Raw genomic sequence first — 15641 nt, 5'->3', positions numbered from 1 at the left:
CAGCATTTAAGCAGGCTCAGGTAAGCCCACTGCTTAAGAAACCATCTCTAAATCCAGCACTTTTAGAAAACTACAGACCGGTATCCCTTCTTCCATTCATTGCAAAGACACTTGAGTGAGTTGTATTTAACCAACTCTCTATGTTTCTTGTACAGAACAACCTCCTGGACAGAAACCAATCTGGCTTCAAAAGTGGCCACTCAACTGAGACTGCTTTGCTCTCGGTAATCCTCAGTACTCATCATGCTGGATCTGTCTGCTGATTTTGACACCGTTAACCACAAGATTCTCCTGTCCACCCTCCGAAAGATGGGCATCTCTGGAACCGCATTACTGTAGTTTAAGTCCTACCTCTCAGGTAGTTCCTTCAGGGTGTCTTGGAGGCTTTTCCTATCACTGCTATGCTGATGACACTCAACTCTACTTCTACATTAAAAGCAGATGATCCGACGGTAGCTGATGGCATTGCAGCCTGTCTGAGTAACATGTCTAAGTGGATAAATTACCATCACACACACACACACATCAAACTCGTACATATGTATGTGCGCGCACACACACACACACATACATACATATATACAGTACAGATCAAAAGTTTGGACACACCTTCTCATTCAAAGAGTTTTCTTTATTTTTATGACTATGAAAATTGTAGATTCACACTGCACTCTGAGGCATGGCAGGATTTCATGCTCCGTTCAGCATGCAGCGTCATGTGTCTAAACAAACAGCACATGCTGTCAGTGATTTCAACCACTAAAGGCCACTCTTGTACTTTATAATGAAAACAGAGTCTTCTCAGCCGCTCCAGCAACGGACTCAACCCAGGAAACTAACAGCCCCTCCAGCAAAGGACATGCGGAAAACTATCGGCATGGATTTTTGCCGATAACCAATTGTTCCAGCAATCAACTATCGGTGCCAATTAATCGGTAAAACCACTTCCTTTCTAGCAACTGATGCTGTATGTCTGTGGCCATGGCCGCGATACGATTTGGTCTCCCCTTTTCCACTTTAAAAATGTCTCCGCCTGTTTTACACACAGGCTACTCCATCTGCAGTGCGTATGCAGTCCGTGTGCGTTTCGTATGTGATACAGAAGAAGCACAGACTCATTGAGCTTTCACACAGGATGCTTTTGCAGTCCGCTACTGATCAACGGCTGTTTAGTCCACAAACATAACATTTGTTCATTATTGTATATTAAAAATCATGTAAAAAAAAATAAAAACAACAGTCTATGGTCCAACACAGATTTTCTTGATTTCTGTGTGTTCTAACATGGTTGGCTAAATGTTAATGTTTTGTCCGGTTTAATTATGTTTATTCCAGTCATGTAACTACTGCAATTAAACTCCACACCACTTCCTTTTTTTTAAATTGTCCTTGTAAAAAGGATCGGAGGCGCCGTAACGCGCCACGCCGCAGACGTGTGCAGTGGAAATCAGGGGTGAAACAGGCGTAACTTTTGCAACGGGCTATGGTTGACTGAGTGTCTTCTTCTGCTTATTAGTGCTTGTTAAACAACTAACTTACTGCCACTAGTGGTGGGATGGTGTATTGTAACTGTCTCATGGATAACAGTGGTCATTCTGGTGGTCCCACGGCCCCACAGGTGAAAAACGAAAAGTTTTTTGCGGCCCTCCAGGTTGCGATCACGGCCCAAGCGTGGGCCGCGGCACTGTGGTTAAGAATAGGTGACATAGATGACATATCAAATGTTTAAACTGAGAAAATTTATCATTTTAAAAGAAAAATAAGTTGATTTGGGATCAACATCTCAAAAAAGTTGGGACAAAGCCATGTTTACCACTGTGTGGCATCCCCTTCTCTTTTTATAACAGTCTGCAAACATCTGGGGACTGAGGAGACAAGTTGCTCAAGTTTAGAAATAGGAATACTGTCCCATTCTTTTCTAATACAGGCTTCTAGTTGCTCAACTGTCTTGGGTCTTCTTTGTCACATCTTCAGCTTTATGATGCGCCAAATTTTTTCTATGGGGAAAAGATCTGGACTGCAGGCTGGCCATTTCAGTACCTGGATCCTTCTACTACGCAACTATGTTGTTGTAATTGATGTAGTATGTGGTCTAGCATTATCATGTTGGAAAATGCAAGTTGCCCATGCCACACGCACTCATGCAACCCCATACCATCAGAGATGCAGGCTTCTGAACGGAGCACGGATAATAACTTGGGTTGTCCTTATCCTCTTTAGTCCGGATAGCATGCAGTCCCAGTTTTCCAAAAAGAACTTCAAAATTTGATTTGTTTAACCACAGAACAGTTTTCCACTTTGCCACAGTCCATTTTAAATGGGCCTTGGCTCAGAGAAAACACCTGCGCTTCTGGATCATGTTTAGATATGGCTTCTTTTTTGACCTATAGAGTTTTAGCCGGCAACGGCAAATGGCACGGTGGATTGTGTTCACCGACAATGTTTTCTGGAAGTATTTCTGAGCCCATGTTCTGATTTCCATTACAGTAGCATTCCTGTATGTGATGCAGTGCAGTCTAAGGGCCTGAAGATCACGGGCATCCAGTATGGTTTTCCGGCCTTGACCCTTACGCACAGAGATTGTTCCAGATTCTCAAAATCTTTAGATGATATTATGCACTGTAGATAATGATAACTTCAAACTCTTTGCAATTTTTCTCAGAGAAACTCCTTTCTGATATTGCTCCACTATTTTTTGCCGCAGCATTGGGGGAATTGGTGATCCTCTGCCCATTTTGACTTCTGAGAGACACTGCCACACTGAGAGGCTCTTTTATACCCAATCATGTTCCCAATTTACCTAATAAATTGCAAATTGGTCCTCCAGATGTTCCTTATATGCACATTTAACTTTTCCGGCCTCTTATTGATACCTGTCCCAACTTTTTTGGAATGTGTAGCTCTCAGGAAATCCAAAATGAGCCAATATTTGGCATAACATGTAAAAATGTCTCACTTTCAATATTTGATGTGTTATCTATATTCTATTGTGCATAGAACTCAACTCACTATATGAGTGAGAGAGAGCGTGTTATGTAAAAAAAAAAGGATGCTCTCCCTCTCTCAGATATTACAAGTGAACATTTGAAACGTAAATCTGCACCTATGGCATATAGGATGAAACAAAACCTCATCAGAGTCGTAATGCGGCACAGAAGTGTTCTGTGTGTTTATAAGCAGTTAAATGTGTTGGTTTACACACAAAGAAATGTGTAAGCTTTTAATAAGTCCAAGAAAAAAATAATTAATTTACTTAGCATGTTAAATTTGATTTACTGAACTTTTGTGCTGTTTTTTAACAGTTTGAACTTGAATAAAGAGAAAACTTGCACAATCTTTTCACAGGAATTTTGGTTTTATAGTTAGACAGATATCGTGATGTATCGTTATAGGATTGTCTAGCAATATAGGCTACCGATCAATCGCAGAATTCCCACCCTGCGATTCCCACCCCTAGAGTGTACACAACCTGTCAAAAGGCTTATATAAACACCACAGAATAAGCCTTAAAAAGTTATCAGAGATGCACGAGTGCATTCATATATGTTTACGATGCAGAGTGCAAAGGGTTGTGCATTTATTTGTTTTTAACTCGAAGGGAGTGAAATGAACCCAAAGCGGTCTGTGTTGTCTGTCTCCCCTCTTCCCTCTCAGCTCACCACGTCCACCAGTGCTGAAACAGGGGGTTCATGACCCTTTAATTATGCATTATGCAGAGGTAAGATGAAAAGAAAATACAAAAACTTTTCTGAAGACAGTCTGTTCTCTCAGAGATGCATTCATATAATCCTTTCCCCAATTGTATCACAACTCGTTTAACATCAAGCGATTTGGGTCAACCAGCTCAAGGTTCATACTAATGGAAGTTTGTCATCACAAGTGTCAGGCATGTTATGAACACACTATATGAGTGACAGATGAGCAGTGAATGAGCTTCCTCCGAGTCAGAATAGCAAATTCTAAAGAGAAATATACTGAGACACTCAAAGGCACTAATGCTCATTAAATAACAATTCAGTGGAAAATTAAATACAAATAATTCTCATAATTATCTAAGCAGGAAAAACCCTTACCAGGAACATGTTTGGACACCCTTGAGAACTACTGAATAAAACTGGTTTGTCAATAGTGTTTACCTTCATGTAGGCTATACTTTCCAGCACAACGGTATCCGCAAATATTTCAACAACAGAAACTGTCAAACATAATAGCATTAAACAAACAAAATAATTCTATCTAGTCCTAAGAAAAGAAAGCTGGGAACAATTTTTTAAAAATCAAGTTACTACAACTTAATTTCACTTATCATTAGCCTAAATGTTTGAAATTTAAAAGGTTTAATTAAAAAGGAATACATTTACATATTCAACTTGGTCAATATTTTGAGACATTTCTCAAAATATCTTAATTTATGTTCTCCAGAAGAAAGTCATTTAGTTTTGTAATGACATGATAATGAGTAAATAATAAAAAAAAAATGTTTTTGGGTCGACTATTCCTTTAGCTCCTCCTTAACACACAAATTAAGGTTTACAGAGTAACTGGGTTATTTTAGTCTGGTAGTGACTTCGTCTCTAAATTATTAAAAGTAGTGCTGAGCAGAGAGGAGGTTGGTTATGATGCATGGACTAGTCCATGGGAATATTCTCATCAATAAAACAAACTGGGATACAGCCCACATGCAAGGTCTCCCCCAACGTTACACAGCTTCAACTTCCAGCAGAAAGTAGTCTTGAACTTGACAATGAGTAGAATGAGGTATCATAAAATACAGCTTTCCTTTTCGAGAGCTTATGGGTTGTATGAGTTACATCAGCCTCCATGTCTAAAAAAGCACCTTCTTTACCGCCTGCCTGGGCTCAGTTTTCACAGGAAGTGCTGAAAAGGCAGAGACACGACCAGTCTGCTGTACAGAAGTACATATATCAAGTCAAGTTCTAGTGATGACCTTATAAGAAGTGAGTTTTGTATGTCTGCCGCCTATTTTCTTGCCCTCAAAGCAAATTGAGCAAAAACGTATAAAATCAATATCACATTTGCAATTGAGCTGAAAGTCGGGGAAACATCACTCCTGGTCATGTGATGTTGCATATATTATATAGAATTAGGGATGGAAATGATTAATCGATTATCGGTTAATTGCCGATAAGAGATTGATCGCTTAAGGCCGTCAATGGTCGGTTAACTGATTTTATGTTGGGCTGCGTGCGCCTCATGCGCAGAATACGTGCGAGAGGCTTTGAGTGACGGTAATGATATTTAATCGCATCATCATTAATCCACAGTGTACTGATTAAGCTTTTAATGTGATGTTAACTTTAAAAGTACATTAAAATAGAAACAACACAAGTTATTCAACATGAAAGCAAGAGAAATGTAGTAACTAAGTCATTAAATCAGATAACTGTGCTTGAGGGCTGCGGGACACATCACAGATAGTCTATTCATTCCTACAACGTGTTAATTCGTTCCAACGACTTATTAATTTGTGGCAATTGTCCAGGTTTCGTTAATTTTGTTCCCTAAATAACCTATGATTTAACTGAAATAAGGGAACAAATTAATAAATAACGAATTCTTAATTCATGAAATCTTTCATTTCCTATGCGTACCACACACAGTAAGAGATGCGATTAAAAGTAAAAGATAAACCAGAACAAATCTACATTAATGAAGGCTATCTCGAACGGCATCCAGAGGTAGTGGTGCGTTAATTAATGCGCATCTCGTCAGTAAAGCCGGTTCTCTAATCAGTGGTAAATTCCATCAGGTGTTTGATTTCACATAGAGCAGCTGTTACTACACAGAACCTTTGTTAACTGACTAGCTGCGCAAATAAACCCTGATAATTAACGACACTTTGCTGGGAGTCAGACCTCATGCTCACGGGGCAGCACTGGTGACAACATCCAACTGGATCATAGCTAATGTTTATCCAAAAATGTTTGTCAGTATGTATATTCTATGGAAAAAAGCCACTATAAGCATCTGAAAGTTGCTAAATCTAGTGCTGAAGTCGTGCTTGTGTGTGTGTGTGTGGCACAAGAGCTGATGTCAGCAGGCGATGGATTTTAGTGGCGGGCGGTCAGTGGATATTGTGGGCGAGTTCTTCTGTGTCATCACGTTCTACAGCTTCAGACTCTGAACTTTAATGCTTAGTAACACATACAGCCGTGTCCTCGCCACAGTGCAACCTTGAAAAGAGACCCCTCTCAGACGCATTCCAAACATTATTTAAACCACACTGGTATTGCGGTATTTTAAATATATAATATAAATATAAGAAAAATAAACAATGGTATTAGGTATGAACCGGTATACTGCCCAGCACTAATCTGAAATAGCTGTTGGACAGTAACAGCAGCACAACATTTTTTGATCTGTAAGTATTAGTGTACAATGAATAACAGACACAGGATGGCCAGATCGGGAATATACAGCAGATCTGTGGTATAACGTACACATCAGCAGAACTGAACCACTGATTCAGATACTATATAATCTAAAAGCAGCAGAGCCATTGTAAAATGAACACCTAAGCTTTGATACACTGCAAGATATAGTGATGACAAATGTATTATTGCTAACAGTGCTCGGCTGAGTATGACCTTCACATCACATTGTTTTAAATGATTGAATTGCTCACTTACTTCACCCTCAGTTAATGATGGGGAACCAAGGCCACCACACTTATAATTTAAAACTTCCTTTAATAAAGCACCACAATTCAGAAAATTAGACCATACTATTTTTCAGACACAGGAATCCAAGCATTGGAATCTAATTGTAGAAATAATGCATACAAACAAAAACAGAAAAAAACAGAAACAAAATATAGAATAATAATAAAAACAAAATTCAACAACAACATAAACAAATATTAATGTGCATACACGCTTTTGTGCTCCAAACTTAACTTCCGGTAGACTTCCACAAAGAATCAATAACAACAGCAAAGTCCCTCTAGAGTAGATTATTTCTGATAAGCAAAATGTTTGCTCCATAAATCAGACTGGCTTGTTGAAAATGCAATTTCATTCTCTGCCAGCAGGAGGTGCTTTTGGAGTGGCAGAAATAGAGGTTTCTCCGGTAATGGTATATAACGCAGGGCTCTGCTCACAAATGCTGCTCTATCAGGCATTACAGACTAGATGAAATGGGTTTGCATTTCAAGTCTGTCGCATTCGCATGTGTATGAATGGAAGTCAATGGAACAAAAAGTGTAGGGTGACCGTGGCTTAAGTCTATTAAGTCGAAGGTCTGTGCAATTAATTGAAATTAGTTATTTGTTTATTTTTTACTGATAGGCTAGTTACATAATACTCTGCTGTGGTATTTAGAATGATTTGTGAAAGAATTGTATGAGGGAGGGGGACATGGGTTTGAGTTTTCCCAGGTCTGTGACTTGTTTAAATGACTAAGTCGACTCTCTTTAGAAAGACAATAACTCTATACACGGTGCACTTTCAGATTTAAAACTTTGCAGGATGCTTTTATTCACTTTTATTCAGCTGTGTTACACACCGCACAAAAAAGGTAATTAAAAAAAAATCCATAATATTGGCATTTTAAATAAATAAATAAATATATATATTGAATTATTACCAGAACTTTTACAGGCCTGAGAAAAGACACACTCTTGACATTCCTTGATATTTCTAGGGTTTTCAGGACCATAAAAACTCAATTTAGATTTCTGTAAATCTATTCTTGAAAAACAATATAAACTGCAGTTTAAAGTGGACAATAATTACCATAAGACCTCTCTTCCTTCATCTTCGACCTCTCCATTAGAGAAACAACAGCAATGGAACAGCAACACCAGGACACTCACTGGGCCAGTTAACACCCAGACATTAGACACCTGTTCTACCCCTGCAGTTTAGATGTCCCCCTCCACAAACACACACACAGCAGTTAAGCTTGCCAGACTAATGAAACTTGCTACTACCAAGACTTCTGCCAGCAACATTTACTTCATCAATATGCAATCCTTCCTCTGCTTCATCTTTTATTTTTGCACAGAGAAGGTTGTCTGACAACCTCACTGAATTAGCTAGTCCTGTGGTTTAATGCTCTGCCTCTAAAAGTTAAGAAGCTACATGGTTAAACCAAACTGCATGTTCAACTTGATCAAGAACGGTTCAAGCCTTATTTAGATGAGTAAAAAAAAATCTAAAACAATACGTTCATCTTGAAAAATCGGATTTCTTTTTGATTGGTTATGTACGCTGCATTAATAAATTGACCACTAAAGTACACCTCTGCAAAAAGAATGCAAAGTTAATCCACTACTCCCACGTTATGCTATTAAAACTATTTTGGATTTTAAGTCTATGGTCAAGCCAGTAGAAGGCAGCAACATTTTCTGTTGAATGTTCTCTTCTGCTTACATGTGGATTACGGTTTTCTTTAATTTCCGTGTGCTGACATAATTGTGTTTGAGAACCAAAATGTATCTAACGTAAACAGCCAGATGCACTTACACTTGGCTGAGCCACATCTTGCAGAAGTCTCAAACCACTTCCTGATGTTTTCGATACGCAAATGCATCTTGGAGGTCATTTAAACATGGTCATGATATCCACCCAATCAGTAAAAATGCATTAAGAGCCCAAGTGTAAATATTCCCTTAGCGTATGTTTGTATTAAAAGCCATGCGATCACAGTTTGATGATTACTTTGAGACCAGTTTGTGTGTTTAAAAGACATATGAGCTTTATTTTAGACCCATAAACAGGTGATGACCTGAAATGATCCATTTCACATCAACTCAGTTCAACCCACCAGTGATTTCTTCTCCACTTCAAATGGGTATGTTCGGTATTTCATATTTCACCAATCCCACAGGACCTCCAAAGAATACATTCCCTACTGTCAGTACATATAAGACACGGAATTTAAAAGAAATGTAGGCATTCTAATCTCAGAAAAGACATGCTATCAGACCTCTGGGAACTTTAGTTAAAGCCACCATAAGGCATTGTGTTCCCTCTCATGTGTTAATTACTTGCACTATAAAAGGTAACCCCCATCAAAAGAGGGAATGATCAGGACATGGATCGTAACGTCAGCCTGTCAACTGACACTGCGAGACGGCAAGTGAGAGTGAGTGTGTGTGTGTGTGTAAAGAGGTCAAGAAGAGGGGAGTCAGAGAGTGCAGACAGGGCACTTCTGAGCAGTGATATCTGACACAGCAGATCACAAGTCTCAAACAAACCACAGTCTCCAACGTTTCCCACAGGGGAGCAGGACTCTCCGAAAACTCGCAGTACCTATTTGAATGAAGGTTATATTTGCATTCATAATCATTTCATTAGTTGAATATTTTATGATTCCACTATAGCATAGTTGCTCTGGGTCAGAGAATAAACTAGAAGACTGCTTTTACATTTCAACGGGCTGTTGCTAAGGAAGATCCCAGAGGGCTGAACCTATCGAAGCCTCAAGGCCAAGTTATGAAAACATGCCATGAAATGCATAATAAAGTTTATACCGCTTTCCACCCTTTCTCAATTTTGCCAAGACTCCTTATCAATGTTACAGACTACAGCATGTCCAATACGAACCATATGCACATGATCAGAATAACAAAACATGCAATCTATAACTATAACATCTACATTTTACTCGAGTATTAAATGTATTTTTACTACACAGGAGATATATATACATACACACACACACACACACACACACATACATATGATATACATATGTGTGTGTGTGTGTGTTTGTATAAACATTTTGGTGTTTATCTAAATTAGAGGGAGAGAAAAATTTATAAACATTTACAAACTTTATAAAATAAATGCATATACACATTTATAAAAGATTTACAAAAAAAAAAAAAGTGTGACACAAGGGAACACAGTTTACATAATAGTGTATCTAACATACCTAATAGGTCTCACAACAAAATAGGCGGACCTACAGTAGTTGTAGCAAAAACAGCGGAGACCAGAACGTGGCTTCACTAACTGTCAGCCCTGAAGCAGCAGCACTAGGTGAAATTAAATAAAACAGTCGAATACACATTCACTTTATTATACTTAATTGGGCACGTTAAGCAAACCCTAGTTGAGCTCTTTGGATGACGGAGTCTGTCCTGCTGCTCAGGGCGAACTCACCCCCGGTGATGTCAGTGTCAAGCTCCGCGTCAGCACTCTGCTGAAATAAAGCCGATCCCTTCCATGCATCAAGAATAGCAGCTCGTTTCAGTGTTTGTTTGTCCGGTTGAGCTCAACTGTCGGGAGCACTTGACACGGAGAGCTCGAGCTGTCAAGTGCACCGACCGTTGGCTCGACCAAAACAGGACACACAAAAACAATCAAAAAGTCAATACTCGAGTTTTCAAAAGAACTTCTTAGTCTCCCGTCAGACACTAAACATTTAAGATTTTTTGTCATGTGTATATATAAACAACGCGGTAAATGTTTTTCTTGCGGTATCGGAGAATAAATAAGTTGTTATTACTCACTCGAGCAGTTTATTGTGTTTTGGGAAATCCAGTAAGACGCCTTGGGGTTCTTGGGTAACGTTAGTCACTCTTGAGGAAAAAAAAGAAGAAGTTGCCTCCGCTTTGCTTTTAAAAGGCAAAAAATAAGAATTTAAATAAAATATCCCAGGCTCGGAGTAGGTCTTCGAGTCCAAACTGTTTTTCTTTTCAGGCTAAAAGCGTCGTACAATCTGCGTTTAACTTGGCAGGCGGGCGGAAGTAATCTTTTACTTGATTGGACAGTTTACTAAAGTAGGGCGGGATCACAGTGTAATCCTAAAATATCATTGGCGGTTACATAATCAATCATATGCCACACCTGCCCTTATTCTATGAAATAACGCTTTATTATAAGAGATCTACCGGCAGACTCTGCATACGTAAATAAATCATAATGACACTTTTCATTGTTGTTGTGTATAAAATGTTTTTTTCTAAAAGGGGTAAAGTTTCGAGGAATGAAGTAATCGTTTCTCTCTAGAGTTTAGACAACAGTACACCTGTCTTTCCTGTTCTAGAAGCACATGACCGCCGGGTTTTTTTCTATTTAAATATCTTGCCTATTTATCTCTAGTAACTTGATTTGATCCGTCTCGACACGCTGGTCCTTGTTGTCTCACTCAGTGGTTTTCTTCAGTGAGGAAATGTATATGGCAGACTGGTTTGACAAGTTTGAATTAGACAAAGCCTTATGGCTGCAACTAAGGTTAAGTCTCTATACAACAACAACAAAAAAAAATCAGTTGATCTGATCAGAACAAAGAACTATAGACATTTTGTAGGCAGTGGTAAGCTTAAGAAAGATAGAAACAAACAAACAATTGTTTTTCACTTGAAAAAAAAAGTCAGAGAGCCAGAGCTGCTCTTCATTCTGACATGCGTTACAGAGCCCAGCTCTCAAAAATAAATAATATACAATGTGGATTTAACGCATGAGTAATTAGGAAACAACGCAACACCATTACATTAAGAACTATCACTACAGCACCCCCTCGTGGCCGACACACGAGATCGAAGGCAAGTACACTAAGAACTACACAATTTTATTTATTTATTTATTTTTAGCAAAAATTTGGTAAGTTGTCATTTTTACTTTTCCTTAAAATTCTATTGAAATCAAATTAATAATAATAGCAGCACATCACTTGCAATTTACAAAGCCAACAATCGCTGGCATTGATTATAAGCACAATAATCAAAGGCGAGTCTAAACAGCGGATAAAAGCATCACAATAATCCACAAGTAATCCACACAACTCCAGAGCATCAATGTCCATTATTAAGACTTTTTCTGTCTTTTTTTTTTTAACTGTTTCTCTCCGGCTTCAATATGTCAGAGGACAACAGCATATTATCATGTTATTTTATAATTATTCGATTTTAAACAACAAAAGAAAAAAACTTATCTATATCTTGGATGATCTGAGGACGAGTACATTTTCAGCAATTTATTATTATTATTATTATTATTATTATTTACACTATTGGTCCAAATAAAACATATGTGTGATTCTATATAGCAAAACCCTACTGAAGAATCAATCTTACTAAACTTCTCCAAACGGCGGGGATTCATTTTCACCCTGGCATCTGATTTAGTCCCATAAAATGTTGAATATATCAAAGTTCAGTTTGCATAACTTTTTTTTCTCCATGACTCTTCTAATCTTTTGGATCAAAGATTTATTGGTATTTTAGAATAGCCTATTACAGTAATAGCGTGACTTGTTGCACTTGCACTATTGCACAGGTAAATGAGTGAACTGATTCTGCAAATTGTAAAAAGCCACATACAGTGCTCTTAGGATAAAGGCCACAGACAATCACAGTGCTGATGCACCTGCTTCCATTGTTAGAATAAAGTGTGTTTTCAACAAGCGAATTAACATGACATTGAAAACTGAGAGGTCATGTAAAAGGTTCTTTCAGAGCATCAACAGAGTCCAAAAACCTTGAGGATATTTTTGGATATAATTTATAGCTTTGTTTAAGGTATTTGTAATAATTGTCATAATGAACTCATAATTTTTTTAAAAGCTTATCATCTATTTAATCATAAGTAGAGTCAGAGTGCATTATGTCTTTTCTTCCCAGTCCTCTCTACAAAGTTTAAATAAGTGGAAAGCGAAATAAATAACTGAAATGACGATTATTCAATTTAATTTATTAGCAAGGTACCTCATGTGTTCATTTAAATGCACCTCTGGTCAATCGGGTCAGATTTCTGCTTGACCTACATGAAGACCAGTATGATGCTTAGCCCAAAAAATAAATACAAAATAAAATAGTTTTGTCATATGGGGAGAACTACTAAAGACCAACATAATTTCATTACATAACTAAGACACAAATCTTGAAGGCTTATTCTGGAGGATCTCAAAGATGAGATCTTTAAAAGCAAAGAACAATAGGACATTCACACAAAGCACCAACGTTAATGTCTTAGGGGCTTAAAAGATTAAATATTGATAAATATATATATATATATATATTATATATTATATATATATTATATTATATTATATATATATTGATTTGATTGTACCGATATAGAACAAAACAACTGAACTGAGCTATATAATGACACCATTGTCTTGTGATGGTGATTTTCCTATGCTCTTTTCATAAACTGAACATTTTTGCAACATGGACGAATTGAACTGAACTGAATCAACACTGACCTCTTGAGCTGGATATTACATTACTGTCTTCTGTAGAGCTGCTTTATACCTGAAAAGAATTCATTTAGGAATTGATGGACTTTGCAACACTTTCGTTGAACTAAACTGAATCAACATTGAACTTACTTGAGATGAATAAAGATACCATTGTCCTCTCTAGATCTGCTTTATTTGCTGAACGTTATATAAGTAAATTAAAATAAATCAAAATGGAACTAAACTGATTTGAATAATGAACATTATATTCTGTAGAGCTGCTTTAAAGATTAAATTGAAGTCATTTCATATTTTAAGGTTTTTGCTTGAATATTCAGTCATACTTTGATGTTTACCTCTGTGTTGCTGCTTTGAAACTATCTGTATTGTATATATAAAGTGCTATGTAAATATATGTGACTTGACAGGTTTAGAAATCTGGAGTAACTCAGATTTTAATGCAGCTGGAAATATGTATGACCTGCATACAGACTGCTGTCCACCACAATCTCCATTATATTTGGCAGATCTGGCACAAAATTTGCATAGAAAACCAGGCAAGGCTCTGCTCTTCTGAAGGTTCTACTGAACAGTGCTCTATTGAACAGTGTACTTGGCCATTCAAAAAGTGCGTGCAAGAGTATCTTTCCCCAGAATTCCCCAGACTCACTTGTTTCAGTGAGTCATAGTGCATCAGGTCCTTTCTGCGTTCATCTCAGTGACATGCGCATGCATTGGCTCCATATGTCCAGTAGATGTCAGTAGATTATTGGGTTTTAATTCCAGCCACTGAAACGCAATAATTATCAGCAGTCGAAGTAAAGCGCGAAGTCATACTTTTTTGTAAGTACGTCAAGCACAATGTCATTTAACCCAAAAAAAGAAAGAAAAAAAATTCCTGCTTCATGCACTACTTCAGATCAGTTAAAACCAGTTTTCGGAATGACCCGACAGTAGCCGAGTCGAGCCGATGCGAGCCCCGGAATAACCCGGATTGAGGTGTGTGAGAGGCTGAGTTTCGCTGCTCTGTAGATAGGGGCAGACTTTTGGTGAATGTGTGAGTGGGAGATGGACCGAGGGTGCTCTAGCAGAGGCGAAGAGCGACTCCAATAGCCAGAACTATTGAAATAATATACGCGATCGGGTTGTCGATAGCCCACTCCAAATACAAAATAAGTCGCCCATCTTTCACATCTACTTCACACACACTAACACGGCATTGATGGTAATGTATGCAAGGAAACAACCGAGACTCGGCGATGGGTAAAGAGCTCTGTTTTATACTCCGATGTTCCTTCTCCGCTTTGACAATCCGCCATTTTTAGCCAAACCAAAATAAGTAGAAACTTGAGGCAGCCGATTCAGCTGTTGCAATTTCTGCCACTATCCGTGAAGATGGGGTTTTAACTGTTTCTCTGTCTCTTTTTCTTGTTTTATTTTACAGGTGCACAGACCGAAGGGATTCTCAGCCCTATCAGGTAACTAAGATCTGAAACAAATAAGATTAAAATGGGAGTAAATCTAGTGCAGGCTTTTGAAGCAAGCTAGGCCTCTTTGCGTAAAACACAGCGAAAAGTGCCTTATTACAACCAGGCTCGGTTTAAAATGACACACACAATTTCATTGCACTGTAAACATGAATTTGTGCTGTCATAAATCGCCTGCCCGTCGAATTTATCATGTTTTAAATGCGCTAAGGGCGCTAGCGACTTTAACAGGCTAACGTTAGCTCACTAGCGGCTAACGTTACATCTCAGGCCTGTGTGCTACAGCGATTTACTTTGAAATTACCAAAATAATAACGTTTATAATCATCAATTCAGACTTTAAATTGTGCTACTTTAAAGAAACGGTTGTATACGTAAAATCAAATTTAGTGGTACGAGGTTGTTTTTAATCAATCGTCTTGATAGTTGCTAGACTGCAACCAAATCCCAATTAAACGATTCAAATTAAAATCTACAACATAAAGAGATGCTTTATTATATGTAAAGCTGTAAGAATAATGCTTATAGGCTTTCCTGTGTTCAGTTTAGCCTTGAAAGGATGTATAAAGTATGTAATGACAAACATTGTCGTGCTATGAAGTATTCTCGTGTTTTGGAACATGTTAGATGATTGCTAGCCGGTATATCATCTTAGATCAGCAATAAACGAGCTGGTCAGGTAGCTAATGACCATTGTAGACCAGCTTTAAACCAGCCCTCATGTACACTGCATGTGTGTGAGAGAGTAATTGTTCAGCAGAGTTCAATGTAGGAATGTCATGTTTTGACAGACTCTTAAGTACTCATCCAAGAGTCACCCTGATCACAGACATGAGAAGATGCGTGACAGTAATGACGCCACTCCACCATGCAAGATGCTGCGGCGATCAGACAGTCCAGAAAACAAACACATGGACAGCACCGGCCATGGCAGAGCAAAAGCCATCCATCCACACCGAGGGAGAGACAGAGAAGGAGGTAAGAGGGGAGACCTGAAGT

The 15641-nt window shown here is 38.1% G+C and overlaps 2 protein-coding genes across 3 annotated transcripts in view; one reads left to right on the top strand and one right to left on the bottom strand.

The window, feature by feature from the left end:
• The window catches only part of mpp7a (MAGUK p55 scaffold protein 7a), a 116193-nt gene extending 105470 nt beyond the window's left edge, over positions 1 to 10723 (bottom strand). Inside the window, exon 1 of the mRNA XM_026276993.1 lies at positions 10481 to 10723. The gene's annotated coding sequence lies outside the window, so the exon portion shown is untranslated. The remainder of the gene's footprint in view (positions 1 to 10480) is intronic.
• Positions 10724 to 14184: 3461 nt separating this feature from the next.
• LOC113111842 (WW domain-containing adapter protein with coiled-coil) overlaps positions 14185 to 15641 on the top strand; it is a 31628-nt gene continuing 30171 nt past the window's right edge. The window contains exons 1-3 of one of the 2 annotated variants that reach the window (XM_026276992.1): positions 14185 to 14418; positions 14600 to 14633; positions 15434 to 15620. In XM_026276992.1, the coding sequence (XP_026132777.1) occupies positions 14378 to 14418; positions 14600 to 14633; positions 15434 to 15620 (262 nt within the window). In that variant the 5' untranslated portion in view covers positions 14185 to 14377. The remainder of the gene's footprint in view (positions 14419 to 14599; positions 14634 to 15433; positions 15621 to 15641) is intronic. The other variant, XM_026276991.1, reaches the window with a different exon arrangement.

Source organism: Carassius auratus, chromosome 12, assembly GCF_003368295.1.
Source record: "Carassius auratus strain Wakin chromosome 12, ASM336829v1, whole genome shotgun sequence".
NCBI classification, from domain to species: Eukaryota; Metazoa; Chordata; class Actinopteri; order Cypriniformes; family Cyprinidae; genus Carassius; species Carassius auratus.
Note: the sequence above shows the minus strand (reverse complement) of the source record. Positions and strands in the feature narration are given on the sequence as shown.